The sequence below is a fragment of the Nannospalax galili genome, unplaced genomic scaffold (assembly GCF_000622305.1).
Source record: "Nannospalax galili isolate Female #2095 unplaced genomic scaffold, S.galili_v1.0 scaffold210, whole genome shotgun sequence".
Taxonomy (NCBI): domain Eukaryota; kingdom Metazoa; phylum Chordata; class Mammalia; order Rodentia; family Spalacidae; genus Nannospalax; species Nannospalax galili.
In genome coordinates, this window is record NW_008329365.1 from 1,042,673 (window position 1) to 1,055,667 (window position 12,995).

Sequence of the window (12,995 nt, forward strand, 5' to 3'; positions counted from 1 at the left end):
TTATATATGTATGCTCTTATGAAAATTATATTGGCCCTTTAATCTTTGGTTATACTTCCCTTTTGGGTGTTTAAGGACATACAATTGGACCCAATAAACTGATTTGTTTTTACTCTTGAGGTTGTTTGAGGATCTGTTCCTCAGGGGTCTCATGGGCTTGGGAGGAGCCCCTGGCTCCTTTCTTTTATCAGTTCCATCTATGTGAAGATAAGCCAAAGGTCCTGCTTGACCATTGTTGGCTTCTCTTGGAAGCATGGAGGAAAAAAGATTAAAAACTCATTTGATTTTATGTCTCACTGGGTTTATACTCAGTTCAATGTTGTATAACTATATGAATTCAACTGTGAACCTAAAAATTTACAGCCACTTTTGAAAGAGGTGCATCTTTGCTCTGGAAATTGTTATTGAATATGTTAAAGCTGTAAAAGGATGCTTCTTCTAATCATGTGGTTATTAGATAAATTTCAAAAATGAAAATTTAAAAATTTAAAAAAGCCATTTGGCAACAGACTCCGGGTAGGGATCTCATGTGAGCTCAGGGGTTCCTGAAGAAACCCTAAGATGGACTTTTGGCTCTCTCTGGCAAAGGTTAGTTACAATGAAGACAAAGAAGATACATTTGTATTTAAAAGAAAGAAGATCAAAAGGAACTGGTGTAAAAGTTGGTAGGACTGAAAACATTATGTACTTCAGGGATTTTCGACTTTTTCCACACTATTGAACATGTACAGAATAATATTGGTTTGGCCACCAATGTAAATATGCCTGCTTGGGAATGGATATGACTCAGCATCATGGGTCTCAGGGGCTATTTTCTCTTCCCCAAGTTCCATCGCAGGGTGCTAATTTCTCCGCATGCCTGGGAAGCCATTTGGAAATTTCTGCTTTAGAAATAAAGAGCCTTGGCAACATGAGATAAACACATTTGAAGCAAAATCAAAACCAATAGTTAATTGAAGAGAGTCTCTACCTTACGATAGTTTGACTTGTAATTTTTTCAACTTAATGTTAAAGTTATAGGCACTCAATGGAAGACATATTTTATCATATAATTTTATCATGTGTGCAGGTGCATTGTGTGTGTGTGTGTGTGTGTGTGTGTGTGTGTGTGTGTGTATAAGACAGGTATGCAGAGGCCATAGGTTAACTTCAGGCATTCCTCAGGAGCCATTCACCTTGTTTTTAGATACAGGGTCTCTCTTGGGGACCTGGGACTCACCTATTAGGCTAGGCTATTGGCCAGTGAATTTCCAAGATCCTTTTCAGTCTACATCCTCAGTACTGGGATTATTAGCGCATGACACCACAGAAGGCATTTTATGTAGTTGCTGAGAATTGAACTCAGGTCCCCATTCTTCCATGGCAAGCATTTTTACCAATGAGCTATCTCCCTTCCCCAGTCCTCTGTGTGTGTGTGTGTGTGTGTGTGTGTGTGTGTGTGTGTGGGTGTGTGTGTGTGTGTGGGTGTGTGTGTGTGTGTGGGTGTGTGTGTGTGTGTGTGTGTGTGTGTGTGTGTGTGTGTGTGTCCATATTTTACATTTGGATCTTTTCTTGGACTGGTAATAAGTGGTGGATACCCTGTCATGATGCTAGGTAACAGCAGTGAACCACAGCACTCTGACAGCCACAGCTTACATGGGCAAACAAGCAATACTCTACAGTGTGCTGTGTTCTTAAGCATAACATTTTTTAGCTGAAGAGTAGTCAATGAACTTTGAATTTACATTTCAAAATTATTATAGATTGATTAGGTCATAACCCTATCAGTGATGAAGGTGCATTTATACATATTAACATTTGGTTCAATACGTAATTCTAAAGCAAGAGGCAAAATATCATAAGAATGCTTAGAAAAAATACCCATCCAGAACCAAGGTTAATGACAAAGAAAATCAAGTGCCAAACAAGTTATCCCAGGACAGAAATCACTTTCATGTTATATGACTTAATAAAACAAGGCAGTGGCTTTATGTTCCTAATGTGGGCATTGAAGTAAAGTGACCAGCTTTGTGGGACAAGCTAGAAGGAGGAACTAACCACATGTTTATTTACATTCTGATGCTGTGATTAAACATTGTCCAAAAGCACCTGGAAAGGTTTATTTCATCTTTCATCTCTCAGGTCACACACTGAGGGAAGTCAGGGAGGGAGCTCAAGGCAGGAACCTGGAAGTAAGAACTGAAGCAGAAACCGTGGAGGAACATTGTTTGCTGGCTTGCTTCCCGAGGCTTACTCAGTTGTGTTTCTTATACAGTCCAGGCCCACCTGCCTCGGGATGGCACCACCCGCAGTAGGCTGGGCCCTCCTGCATCAATGAACAATTAAGTAAATGCTCTACAGACATGACCACAAGCTAGTCTGATGGAGGAAAGTCCCCACTTGAGGTTCTTTCTTTCCAAGTGACTGCATTGTATGTCAAGTTGACAAAGACTTACAAGCACACCACACTGAAGTGCAAACAAAAGCAGAACCAAAGAAGAGAGGGAGTTGGAGCGTGGCATTGGTATGAGAGGAAATCCATATATATTTGCTTCAAAATTTAGTAAATACTGCTTGTACTTCTTGGTTGATTTTTAGAGTTACATAAACTAAGTACTTTTGAAAACCTTGTATCTCACCTGTTCTGCTCTGTTACTCTTACTGCATGGAGGAAAGTATAGACTTGGAAAATCCCTTACTTCCTTGGGATAATTGAAGATGTTCAATGATAGAAAATTAAACAGTGTTCTTTCTTTCTCCTTTAAACTCATTGGCACAGTGAGTAGCAAAGTTGCGTGAATGATTTCATGAAAACAGGGATGAATGAATCTTCTAAAAGGCGGTTGAACCCAAACATTATTCCTAGTGATTGACAGCAAATCTGCCATGTATAACTCAGGGAACAAACACCTTTAAGACAGAGTGATGATGACAACATTTTCCTGGTGATGGGGTGCAAAATTTTTATGGCCCTAGGTGACTTCTCACATAGAAACCTATCTGGCTCATCCCAGGGTGTCTGCCCCAGCCCAGCAGGTACAGCTTTGTACTGACACATCCAATAATCACCAGCCCAACCATACTCCCTTCCCTAAACAAGCCATGTCTGTATTCATTCATCTCAACTTAATCTTGCTTCAGTACAGAGGCACATAGTTTTGTGTGCAGTTCCCTACAAGACTTCCATTACAATCTAGAACACATTCAGCTAACTCAGTTGTTATAGGTATTCTCTTGGTCTTTCCAAATTCTTTGCTTCTCTCAGTATTATGTTCCTTGTTGTGGTTAAGTAAAAACACAAATAAACCAGATAGCCACAGGACTTAGAAAATTTAGGCATTTTTACAGTACTTGATTCAGGCTTCTGTTTTAGAACTTATCTCACAGGCTGAGGACAGTTGTTTACATTTCTGACTCTTTCCCTCCATGTGAGCTTAATGGGGGATAGACAGATGTTTCTCTGCGGTTTATCAGGGTACCTAGACCTAGCATAGTAGGGCCTCATTCAATGTTGGGTAAGTAAATGAATAGACTGCATTTCTTGGATGGATATAGTCTTCTCGTTTTATGATATGCCTTAAAGAGTATTCTCTCTATTATGCACTATGCATAAATCTGTTTGCTTTATGTTTTAAAACTTCCTGGGGAGATTCAGAGGATGGGGGAGAGGCTGTGAGGCTGTGGCTGGTGGTTGCTGAGTCCTTCTGTTCATCTCTGTGCAGGTGGGGAAGTGGAAAGACAAGTCCCTGCAGATGAAATACTACGTGTGGCCCCGAATGTGTCCCGAGACTGAAGAACAGGAGGATGACCACCTGAGCATTGTGACCCTGGAGGAGGCGCCATTTGTCATTGTGGAAAGTGTAGATCCTCTGAGTGGAACCTGCATGAGGAACACAGTCCCCTGTCAGAAGCGCATAATCTCTGAGTATGATCCCTCCCCCTATGGCTCCGGGTAGCCTGGGAGAGAGCCAGATTTACTGTTAGCACATGGCTGACCTGGAGTTAGACACCTGTTCAGCTGGGCTATGGGGTCATAGTAATTTGTGATCAGATGTGTGGCTCCATCTAAACCATGACCTCAAATGATGATTGTTAACTAGTAAGCTAAGGTTCCCTTCAACTTGCTGGTCTTACTGACTGGGACCTAAGTTTATAGAGTTTTGTTCCCTTTTGGTATTGAAGTATGGTGGTGTCTGTTTTTGTTTTTGCCAGCATGTCACTGCCTACTGAGCTTTAGAGCCATGTTTTAAATTAATCTGCTGAAACTATGCTGTTAGAAGCCAAGATAATGATGCTTTTTGGTGAGGATGGGAAGGGAAATACCTGGAAGGGAGACTGCTAAACCTCTCAGGATCTGGTAGTTGTTTTATACCTGAATCCAGGTTCCAGTTAAAGCTATGAACTCAGTGAAAACTTCATTGAACTGAGTATTTGGTATATTCATGTATATTATGCTTCGAAGGAACATTAGAAATTGTAGAAAAATGTGGCTTAATATATTGAGACAGTAAAAATGTTCCAGTTCTAGGTATGGTTTATTTTCTCTGTCAGGAAGAAACTGAATAAACTGTACGCCACTGGTGGGGTGCTGTTTTGAGGTTGGAGTTTTAAAAGAGTTACATTTTGTTTCTTTGTACAAAGTCTTGCTTTGTTTGTTTCTTTAACTGGCTAGAAATAAAACAGATGAGGAGCCAGGCTACATCAAAAAATGCTGCAAAGGGTTCTGTATTGACATCCTGAAGAAAATTTCAAAGTCTGTGAAGTTCACCTATGACCTTTACCTGGTGACCAATGGAAAACATGGGAAGAAAATCAATGGGACCTGGAACGGCATGATTGGAGAGGTTAGTGTCAGGAGGCAAGGTCATAACAAGGACATCCCCACTGCACTTACTACATTTTAAGTATTTTATAAAGCCTCATCTTATGAATTTCAGGAAATATAAGATAGTAAATAGAGGGCTGGAGAGATGACTCGGTCTGTAAAGTACTTGCCTAACAAGCCTGAGGACCTGAGATTGATCCCCAGAACTCACATAAAAAATCCAGGTACAGGGGTGTATGCTTATAATCCCAGTTCTAGGAGCTAGAGACAGGAGAATCCTTGACTGTTAAACTTAGTTTAGCTTAACTGGTAAACTGTAGGCCAATGACAGACCCTGTCTCAGAGGAGGTAGATGGTATACCTGAGGGTAATGCCCAAGGTTTTCCTCTGGCCTACATACATACACATATTCTCTCTCTCTCTCTCTCTCTCTCTCTCTCTCTCTCTCTCTCTCTCTCTCTCTCTCTCTCTCTCTCTCTCTCTCTCTCTCTCTCTCTCTCTCTCTCTCTCTCTCTCTCTCTCTCTCTCTCTCTCTCTCTCTCTCTCTCTCTCTCTCTCTCTCTCTCTCTCTCTCTCTCTCTCTCTCTCTCTCTCTCTCTCTCTCTCTCTCTCTCTCTCTCTCTCTCTCTCTCTCTCTCTCTCTCTCTCTCTCTCTCTCTCTCTCTCTCTCTCTCTCTCTCTCTCTCTCTCTCTCTCTCTCTCTCTCTCTCTCTCTCTCTCTCTCTCTCTCTCTCTCTCTCTCTCTCTCTCTCTCTCTCTCTCTCTCTCTCTCTCTCTCTCTCTCTCTCTCTCTCTCTCTCTCTCTCTCTCTCTCTCTCTCTCTCTCTCTCTCTCTCTCTCTCTCTCTCTCTCTCTCTCTCTCTCTCTCTCTCTCTCTCTCTCTCTCTCTCTCTCTCTCTCTCTCTCTCTCTCTCTCTCTCTCTCTCTCTCTCTCTCTCTCTCTCTCTCTCTCTCTCTCTCTCTCTCTCTCTCTCTCTCTCTCTCTCTCTCTCTCTCTCTCTCTCTCTCTCTCTCTCTCTCTCTCTCTCTCTCTCTCTCTCTCTCTCTCTCTCTCTCTCTCTCTCTCTCTCTCTCTCTCTCTCTCTCTCTCTCTCTCTCTCTCTCTCTCTCTCTCTCTCTCTCTCTCTCTCTCTCTCTCTCTCTCTCTCTCTCTCTCTCTCTCTCTCTCTCTCTCTCTCTCTCTCTCTCTCTCTCTCTCTCTCTCTCTCTCTCTCTCTCTCTCTCTCTCTCTCTCTCTCTCTCTCTCTCTCTCTCTCTCTCTCTCTCTCTCTCTCTCTCTCTCTCTCTCTCTCTCTCTCTCTCTCTCTCTCTCTCTCTCTCTCTCTCTCTCTCTCTCTCTCTCTCTCTCTCTCTCTCTCTCTCTCTCTCTCTCTCTCTCTCTCTCTCTCTCTCTCTCTCTCTCTCTCTCTCTCTCTCTCTCTCTCTCTCTCTCTCTCTCTCTCTCTCTCTCTCTCTCTCTCTCTCTCTCTCTCTCTCTCTCTCTCTCTCTCTCTCTCTCTCCCTCTCTCTCTCCCTCTCTCTCTATCTCCCTCCCTCCCTCCCCCTCTCCTTCTCACCCCCCCCCACACACACACGGGAGAGGGAGGGAGAGAGGGAAGGGAGAGAGAGAGAGAGAGAGGCTCAATGAAGTTGTTCCCACTATACAAATGAAGTTACCTCTGGACCATGAGTATTTTCCTTGTGGTAGACTTGCCTGCTAGAATGTTCTAAGTGGAACATTGCACCTTCACCTTTCTTTTCAGGTTGTCATGAAGAGGGCCTACATGGCAGTGGGATCACTCACTATCAATGAAGAACGATCAGAGGTGGTTGACTTCTCTGTGCCCTTCATAGAGACCGGCATCAGTGTCATGGTGTCACGCAGCAATGGGACAGTCTCACCTTCTGCCTTCTTAGGTAAATCCTGTGCTTGCTGATAATAGGAAATGGACTCAACGACAAGTAGATGGAATGGGGAACAAATTGTTTGTTAAGAGCTGAACTCAGACAGGGAATTCATTTTAGGGACTCAATTATTCTCCACAGAAATGAAAGAACACCCCCAAGTTAGGAGGGCATGGTGGTGCTCTGTAAGAAAACACCCCCTTCTGGCCATCAGAGGCTTCATTGAGTTCCCTTGGTATTACTTAGCCTTCACTTGACCTACAGCAAATTTCCTCCTTCCTAAGAACTCAGTTTTTTCTCATCCAAAGAAAAAGGCATCTCAACTTGCTTATATCTGCAGCTACTTCTTGCTGAAATAATTTCTAATTCTAGATGTAATTGAAAGACTTATTTTTTAATTATCTTCAAGAACTGAGCTTAGCAATGCCCAAAAAACTTATGTTTTCACATGAGCTTTCTGTGGTCTTACTAGCCAGAGCTGGTCTTGTGCTTCCTCTACTCCATCTCACACCATCTTTCCCAGTACCACGCTCTCCTTCCCTTCTCTCAACCATAACTTAAATGTCAAAAGCAGATGTGATATAAGACTGGGTGAGATAAGGCCAAGACTTGAATTAGATGAGGACTTTTGTGAGCTCATACCCCATAATTTTTGTAGGGGCCATGGAGCCAGGGGTCAGAAATGAAATGTCACCTTGAAAACAGAACATTGGGCCAGGAGACAGGAATCCCAGTTTGGTCAGAAATGATCTATAAGCCCTTGGACCAGTCACAATCACTCTTAAGAGACAAAAACATGTTTTAAATGAGAATATTAGAGCAGACAGTGACTAACCTTTCTTTAAGTTCTGTCCATAAAGAACTAATTCAATTAGTTCACTACTAAGTGGAATTAGAGATTCCATAAAACTTTTCAATACCTTACTCAAGTTTCTTAGCCAGTCTTCTTGTGTATAATGAACCAAATTCTGACTCTACTCATTTATATGAAGTGCTACTAGATAGTACTGAATGAATTCATCCTCATAGCTTCTGTGTATAGTTTATTTGCATGTTTCCTTTATAAGGATGATTGAAACATGAAGAGATACAAAATACATTCTAATTCTAATTTTGTCAGTACAGCTAGTTAACCCTGGAATAACAGAGATGTTAGGCAGTATATCTTCTTATGAATGTCTGGAAAAAGAGTGGTTCATTAGTTATAGAAATTCTAGAAGCCAGCATTCATTGAATAGCAACACTATGATATGCTCAAGGCTTCAGTACACATGCTTTAGCTGTATCAACTCATAGATGCCGCTTTCTGAGCCTGAGCTTAGAAAGAACCTTGCCCTCTCAGACTTAGTTCACTCCTCTGTGAAATACGTACAACAATCCCATAAAGAAAGGTCCATTGACAGGATTATAAACAATGGTGAAAACACATTATAAATTGTAAAAACCAACACTGATGTTTGCCCTGAGGTTGGTGGGGGTGGGGGGACTACAGAAGTAAGGTTTTCATTCAATTTTTACATAGTTTTAGGAAAAATGAAATCCAGGAAGGATTTCTACCAGTTATTTTCAAGAGTAGAGGATGTTTTTACTATACCACCCAGAGAAGCTTCAAACTGTATCATCTACACTTGATTCTCTGTTGCCATTGAAACATTTTGCATTTCACAGTTGGTGTGTTAAGCTCTGGGGCTTTGTTAAGGGTCTTTAATAATAGATTAAGTGACTAGGCTTTTATAATCCCTTTGGAAGTTCAATAATAAAATGGGTTTCAGAGTAAGAAATATATTTTCTAATTTTCAGCCAATTTTCCCCCTCTCTCAACTTCATCTTTATTAATGATTTGGATGATGGGGAAAACAGCATGTTAATTCACTTATTATGAGTTTACAATGTGATATGACAGCTAAAAAGGCCAGAACTATTTTGGGACACAATTGAGGGAGCACTGTATCATGGGACAGAATAACGATTGTTCCTTTTTACCTAAACCATCTTGGAGATGGCTTTTAGAATACAGTGTTCAGCTTATAGGCACCTTTAAGCCAGAGAGATTTAACTCAACTGGAAGAGATTCAACAAAAATGATGTGATTAAAAGATATTCAAGAAAACATGTACAGAACATTCTTGCTATCTTATCTGGTCTTAGTCCATCAGCCCTATCACTTGGTAATAGGAGACAAACTCTAATTGCTTTGTGAGTCACACGTTATGCATGCTCCTTTGTTACCTGCTAAATCCCCAGTTATAGATACTGATATTCAATGCAGGCAGAAGTATTAAAATATTGACTTATATATTTCATATTCTAATGATACCTAGTACAAAATCCCATATCAAAATGGGTTGGAAAAGTACGTGTAGGCTGGAAACTAACAGAAAGTGATGCAAAAGTAAAGGGGGAATCACGGTGCATCGGTGTTACTGAACCAGTTCGGCTCTAAGTAATCTGTAGGTTAAGTTTGTTGAGCATTTGGCTGCAAGGCTCACCAGCATTGGGCAAGGCCTTTTGGGTTTCCACTTTGTGTTATGGACATGAGGGCATTACTGGGTCAGTTTAATATCATTTACTCATACCATATCCAGTCTTTCTTCCAGTTGACCCAGATATGGATACCATAGTGACAGAAACTGCCCCCAATAAACCCGATAAGGTTTACAAGCAGCATGGGGTCCTCTTAATGTGTTTGAAATATAGCAATCTTTACAGACCCACTCAGGAATGGAGCTGTGTGAGTTATATCGTATTTCTCCCTAATCCAAGCCCTGGCTCTCTGAAGTCACGTAACACACTTGTGGTTTGTGCTCCTCAAAATAGGTGTTTGATTGAGCAGATGTTTATAGAAATGATTAGCTCTGTTTGTTCTCTGCTTTGACCCCAAGCTCTGTTTTGCTTTCCTTCCCAGAGCCATTCAGTGCTGACGTGTGGGTGATGATGTTCGTAATGCTGCTCATCGTCTCTGCTGTGGCTGTCTTTGTCTTTGAATACTTCAGCCCTGTGGGTTACAACAGGTGCCTCGCTGATGGCAGAGGTAAAGCAACTGGACTTGCTGTGTCTGTGTTTATTTTTCTAGGTCCTGATTCTGAATCGTTGCATCCTTGCTTGTTTTCTACATCCCTGTAATTTCTGTTGGTTGCTAACTTAGCAACTCTTTAGAAATGCCCAATAAAGATGTTAGTTTGACTCTCTAAGTCCTCTTTTGGTTCCCATCAGCCCCAAACCCAGCTCTACCTCTGGGTAAATGAGGAGAAAGATTGATAATAGAGATGTTAACAGAAGCATGTCCCGTAACCACAGGCTGTGGGCAGTCTGTAGGAACAGATGTGAGGAACAAGGCAGATTGTGCACACATGTTAAAATAAGAATAGGTTGCTTCAAGGTGCATGTAGGTGACTGCAGCTGTTAGAACTCCCCATATCCAAAGGATCACTGACACACAGAATTTCCAAAGCATATGTCCTTGGCCCAAGCCTCTTGCTAGGGAATATGGAAGCTGCATATTTAAAATATAATGGACATGGAAGACCTGTTCTCACTCATAGCTACTATGAAATTGATCTACTTCCTGGGTAGGTAGACATCAATATGATACCCAGTTTTGAAACACTAATGATAATTTTTAAAACTTCATCATAGCTGGGCATAGTGGCGCACGCCTTTAATCTCAGCACTCGGGAGGCAGAGGCAGGCCGATCTCTGTGAATTCAAGGCTGGCCCGGTCTACATAGTCAGTTCCAAGACAGCTGGGGCTACAGGGAGACCCTGTCTCAAAAGAGACAAAAAAAGTTCATCATAGTTCTGGGGCCTGGATAGATGGCTCAGCAGTTAAGTGCACTGGCTATTCTTGCAAAGACCATGGTTCAAGTCTCAGAACCCACATGGCAGCTAACAATTGTCTATAACTCCAGTTCCAGGCCCTTCTGTCCTCCACAGACATTGCACTACAAGGGTGCACTTACACACACGCAGGTATAACACTCATACACATGAAATAAAAATAAATAAATAAATATTTTTAAAGTTCATCATACTTCTGAAGGGGCCAGGGGATCCTAGTAAACAGATCCTCCCAAAATTTCTCAAAAGCCCAGAATTAAGAAATACGCCACTTTTTCTAAGTCTTCTTCTAGAATGGATGATTTTCTGGATTTATACCTCTAAGAGGACAGATTCTTAATCTTGGTTACTAATAAGAATTGCTCATGGTGAAAAGACAGCTACTTGGACTAAGCTTATTTCCTGATTTACTAAACCTAGGATGAAGCTTAGTGGTCATTTATCTTGGTCTCATTAGAATAACTAGATTCACCTCATAATCAGTTTAATAAGAACCTTTTGGGTGGTCACCAGGTTGCAATGTCTCATACCCTTCATACTTTGGTAGGCTTCAGGCCAGGCTGAGGGCTACTGGCTCACCAGCGCACATCCAAATGTGGCCCTACCTTTATAGTCAATTATGTTTTCTGGGAGGGGGGTGTTCTTCATGTCTCCACAATATGGTGCGGTCAGTGATTTCCCACCTGTGCTAAGGGCTAGAAGCAATGGCCTATATCCACATGAGGGATTCTAGTAGTCTGAGAATACCATAAGTATAGATTTCAAGAACTGAAGTTAGCGTAGACAGCCCTCTCACCCTGGGAAAATGTAAAACCAGACTCAAAAAATCCAGGTCCACAGAATCAGTGTAAGCAGTTACAATTACTCATGAGACCTTAGGGCGCTTCTCTTCACAAAGGAATTAGACAAAGTGTAACTCTAAGTAAGTATCAAGTCTCTTTGGAGCATTTTACAGCTAACAAAATTTTGATTTATAAACAACTTACTAGTTACACATCTGTTGCATGAAATCAGGTCCATATATATAGATGTGTGTGCACAGTTGCTATCAAGTTCAGCATGTTTGGTCCATGAGTTTGTAGCTGGCTTAGCAGATGTCAGGATTAAACCAAACATTGTAAGACCTGTGTTACTAGGCTGTAAAATTCCAAGGGCAGATGTTCATTTCTGCAGTGGAAGGTTGCACAAAGATTCAGATAACACATAAGACTTCTCCCTCACCAGTCAGGAACAACAGGCAGGTCATCAGGCAGAAACCCTGGTACTCTATGAAGATCAGATGGCGGGACATCTGTCAAAGACAACTACCTTTTTTAACCTCAGATGCACATGGCCAGGCCAGTCAGTGACCTCCTGCCTGGGCTTCCTTGTGCTCTCTTATACAGAAACCGCTACTGCAGCAAAGCCACTTGGGAAGGGTTGACATTGGAGGGGTTGGGGAATCAAGGTCATCTTTGAAACATTGGCTGGTAAGAGCTAGAAGCTAAAGGAAATATTCAAGAGTACATTCAAAGTCATCTAGCATGGAGGTATATGGCAATGGTTTAAAAAAAAAAAAAAAGACCTCACCCAATTCTTGATGTTTTGGAAGGTGCAACGCTCCTTTAGAAGATACAAATGACCCAAGTGTGACCATATTGGGCTAGTTTGCCTATGTTACTCCATGTTCACATGATAAGGGTGTTAATTGGAGAAAGCTCTCCCCACACATCAGGGCTCTAGATTTTCTTTTAAGAAACCCTGTTCCACCTTCCACAGATTACCAGAAGAGACACAAGCCCTTGCATTATAAAGCTGCCATTAGATGGACTTAGTGGAGAGCTTTCTTGTCCTTGGCAGGGATAGTCTAGTTCTGTGGACTTGTACATTGAAATAGATCCAGTGATTCTGGCCTAACTTTCTCTCCTCAACTTTTTAATCACACCAGAACCAGGAGGTCCATCTTTCACCATCGGCAAAGCGATTTGGTTGCTCTGGGGTCTGGTGTTCAATAACTCCGTACCTGTGCAAAACCCAAAGGGAACCACATCCAAGATCATGGTGTCAGTGTGGGCCTTCTTTGCTGTCATTTTCCTGGCCAGCTACACTGCCAACTTAGCGGCCTTCATGATCCAGGAAGAATATGTGGACCAGGTTTCTGGCCTGAGTGACAAGAAGGTGAGAGACCCATTTCAAACCTTCCCTTTCTCTCAATCCTGAGCCATACTAAAAGTTCTCATGAACGTGCTAATTTTCTAAATGTTTAGAATCAGTAGTTCTTTCTTATGTTTTCTTCAATTGGGACAAGGGTGCAGAAGTTGGTTTCCCTACTGAAATAATACTACTTTACGCTTGCCTTCTGATTCATAAAAGGTTGTCACAAGGGCACCCTGGGCTGCAAATGAGGGGCTTGGTATGCTAGTGGGGCCCTCTGAGTATGTGGCAGCTCTTGTTGGATGCGGTTGGGTGGCCTCTGTGCTCAGGGCTGCCT

General features: G+C 42.0%; 1 protein-coding gene across 1 annotated transcript in view; it reads left to right on the forward strand.

Annotated features, from left to right (window-relative positions):
• The window catches only part of Grin2b (glutamate ionotropic receptor NMDA type subunit 2B), a 500,196-nt gene that overhangs the window by 421,490 nt on the left and 65,711 nt on the right, over positions 1-12,995 (forward strand). The window contains exons 5-9 of the mRNA XM_029565662.1: positions 3,702-3,904; positions 4,652-4,823; positions 6,547-6,700; positions 9,594-9,719; positions 12,453-12,682. Of these exons, the coding sequence (XP_029421522.1) occupies positions 3,702-3,904; positions 4,652-4,823; positions 6,547-6,700; positions 9,594-9,719; positions 12,453-12,682 (885 nt within the window). The remainder of the gene's footprint in view (positions 1-3,701; positions 3,905-4,651; positions 4,824-6,546; positions 6,701-9,593; positions 9,720-12,452; positions 12,683-12,995) is intronic.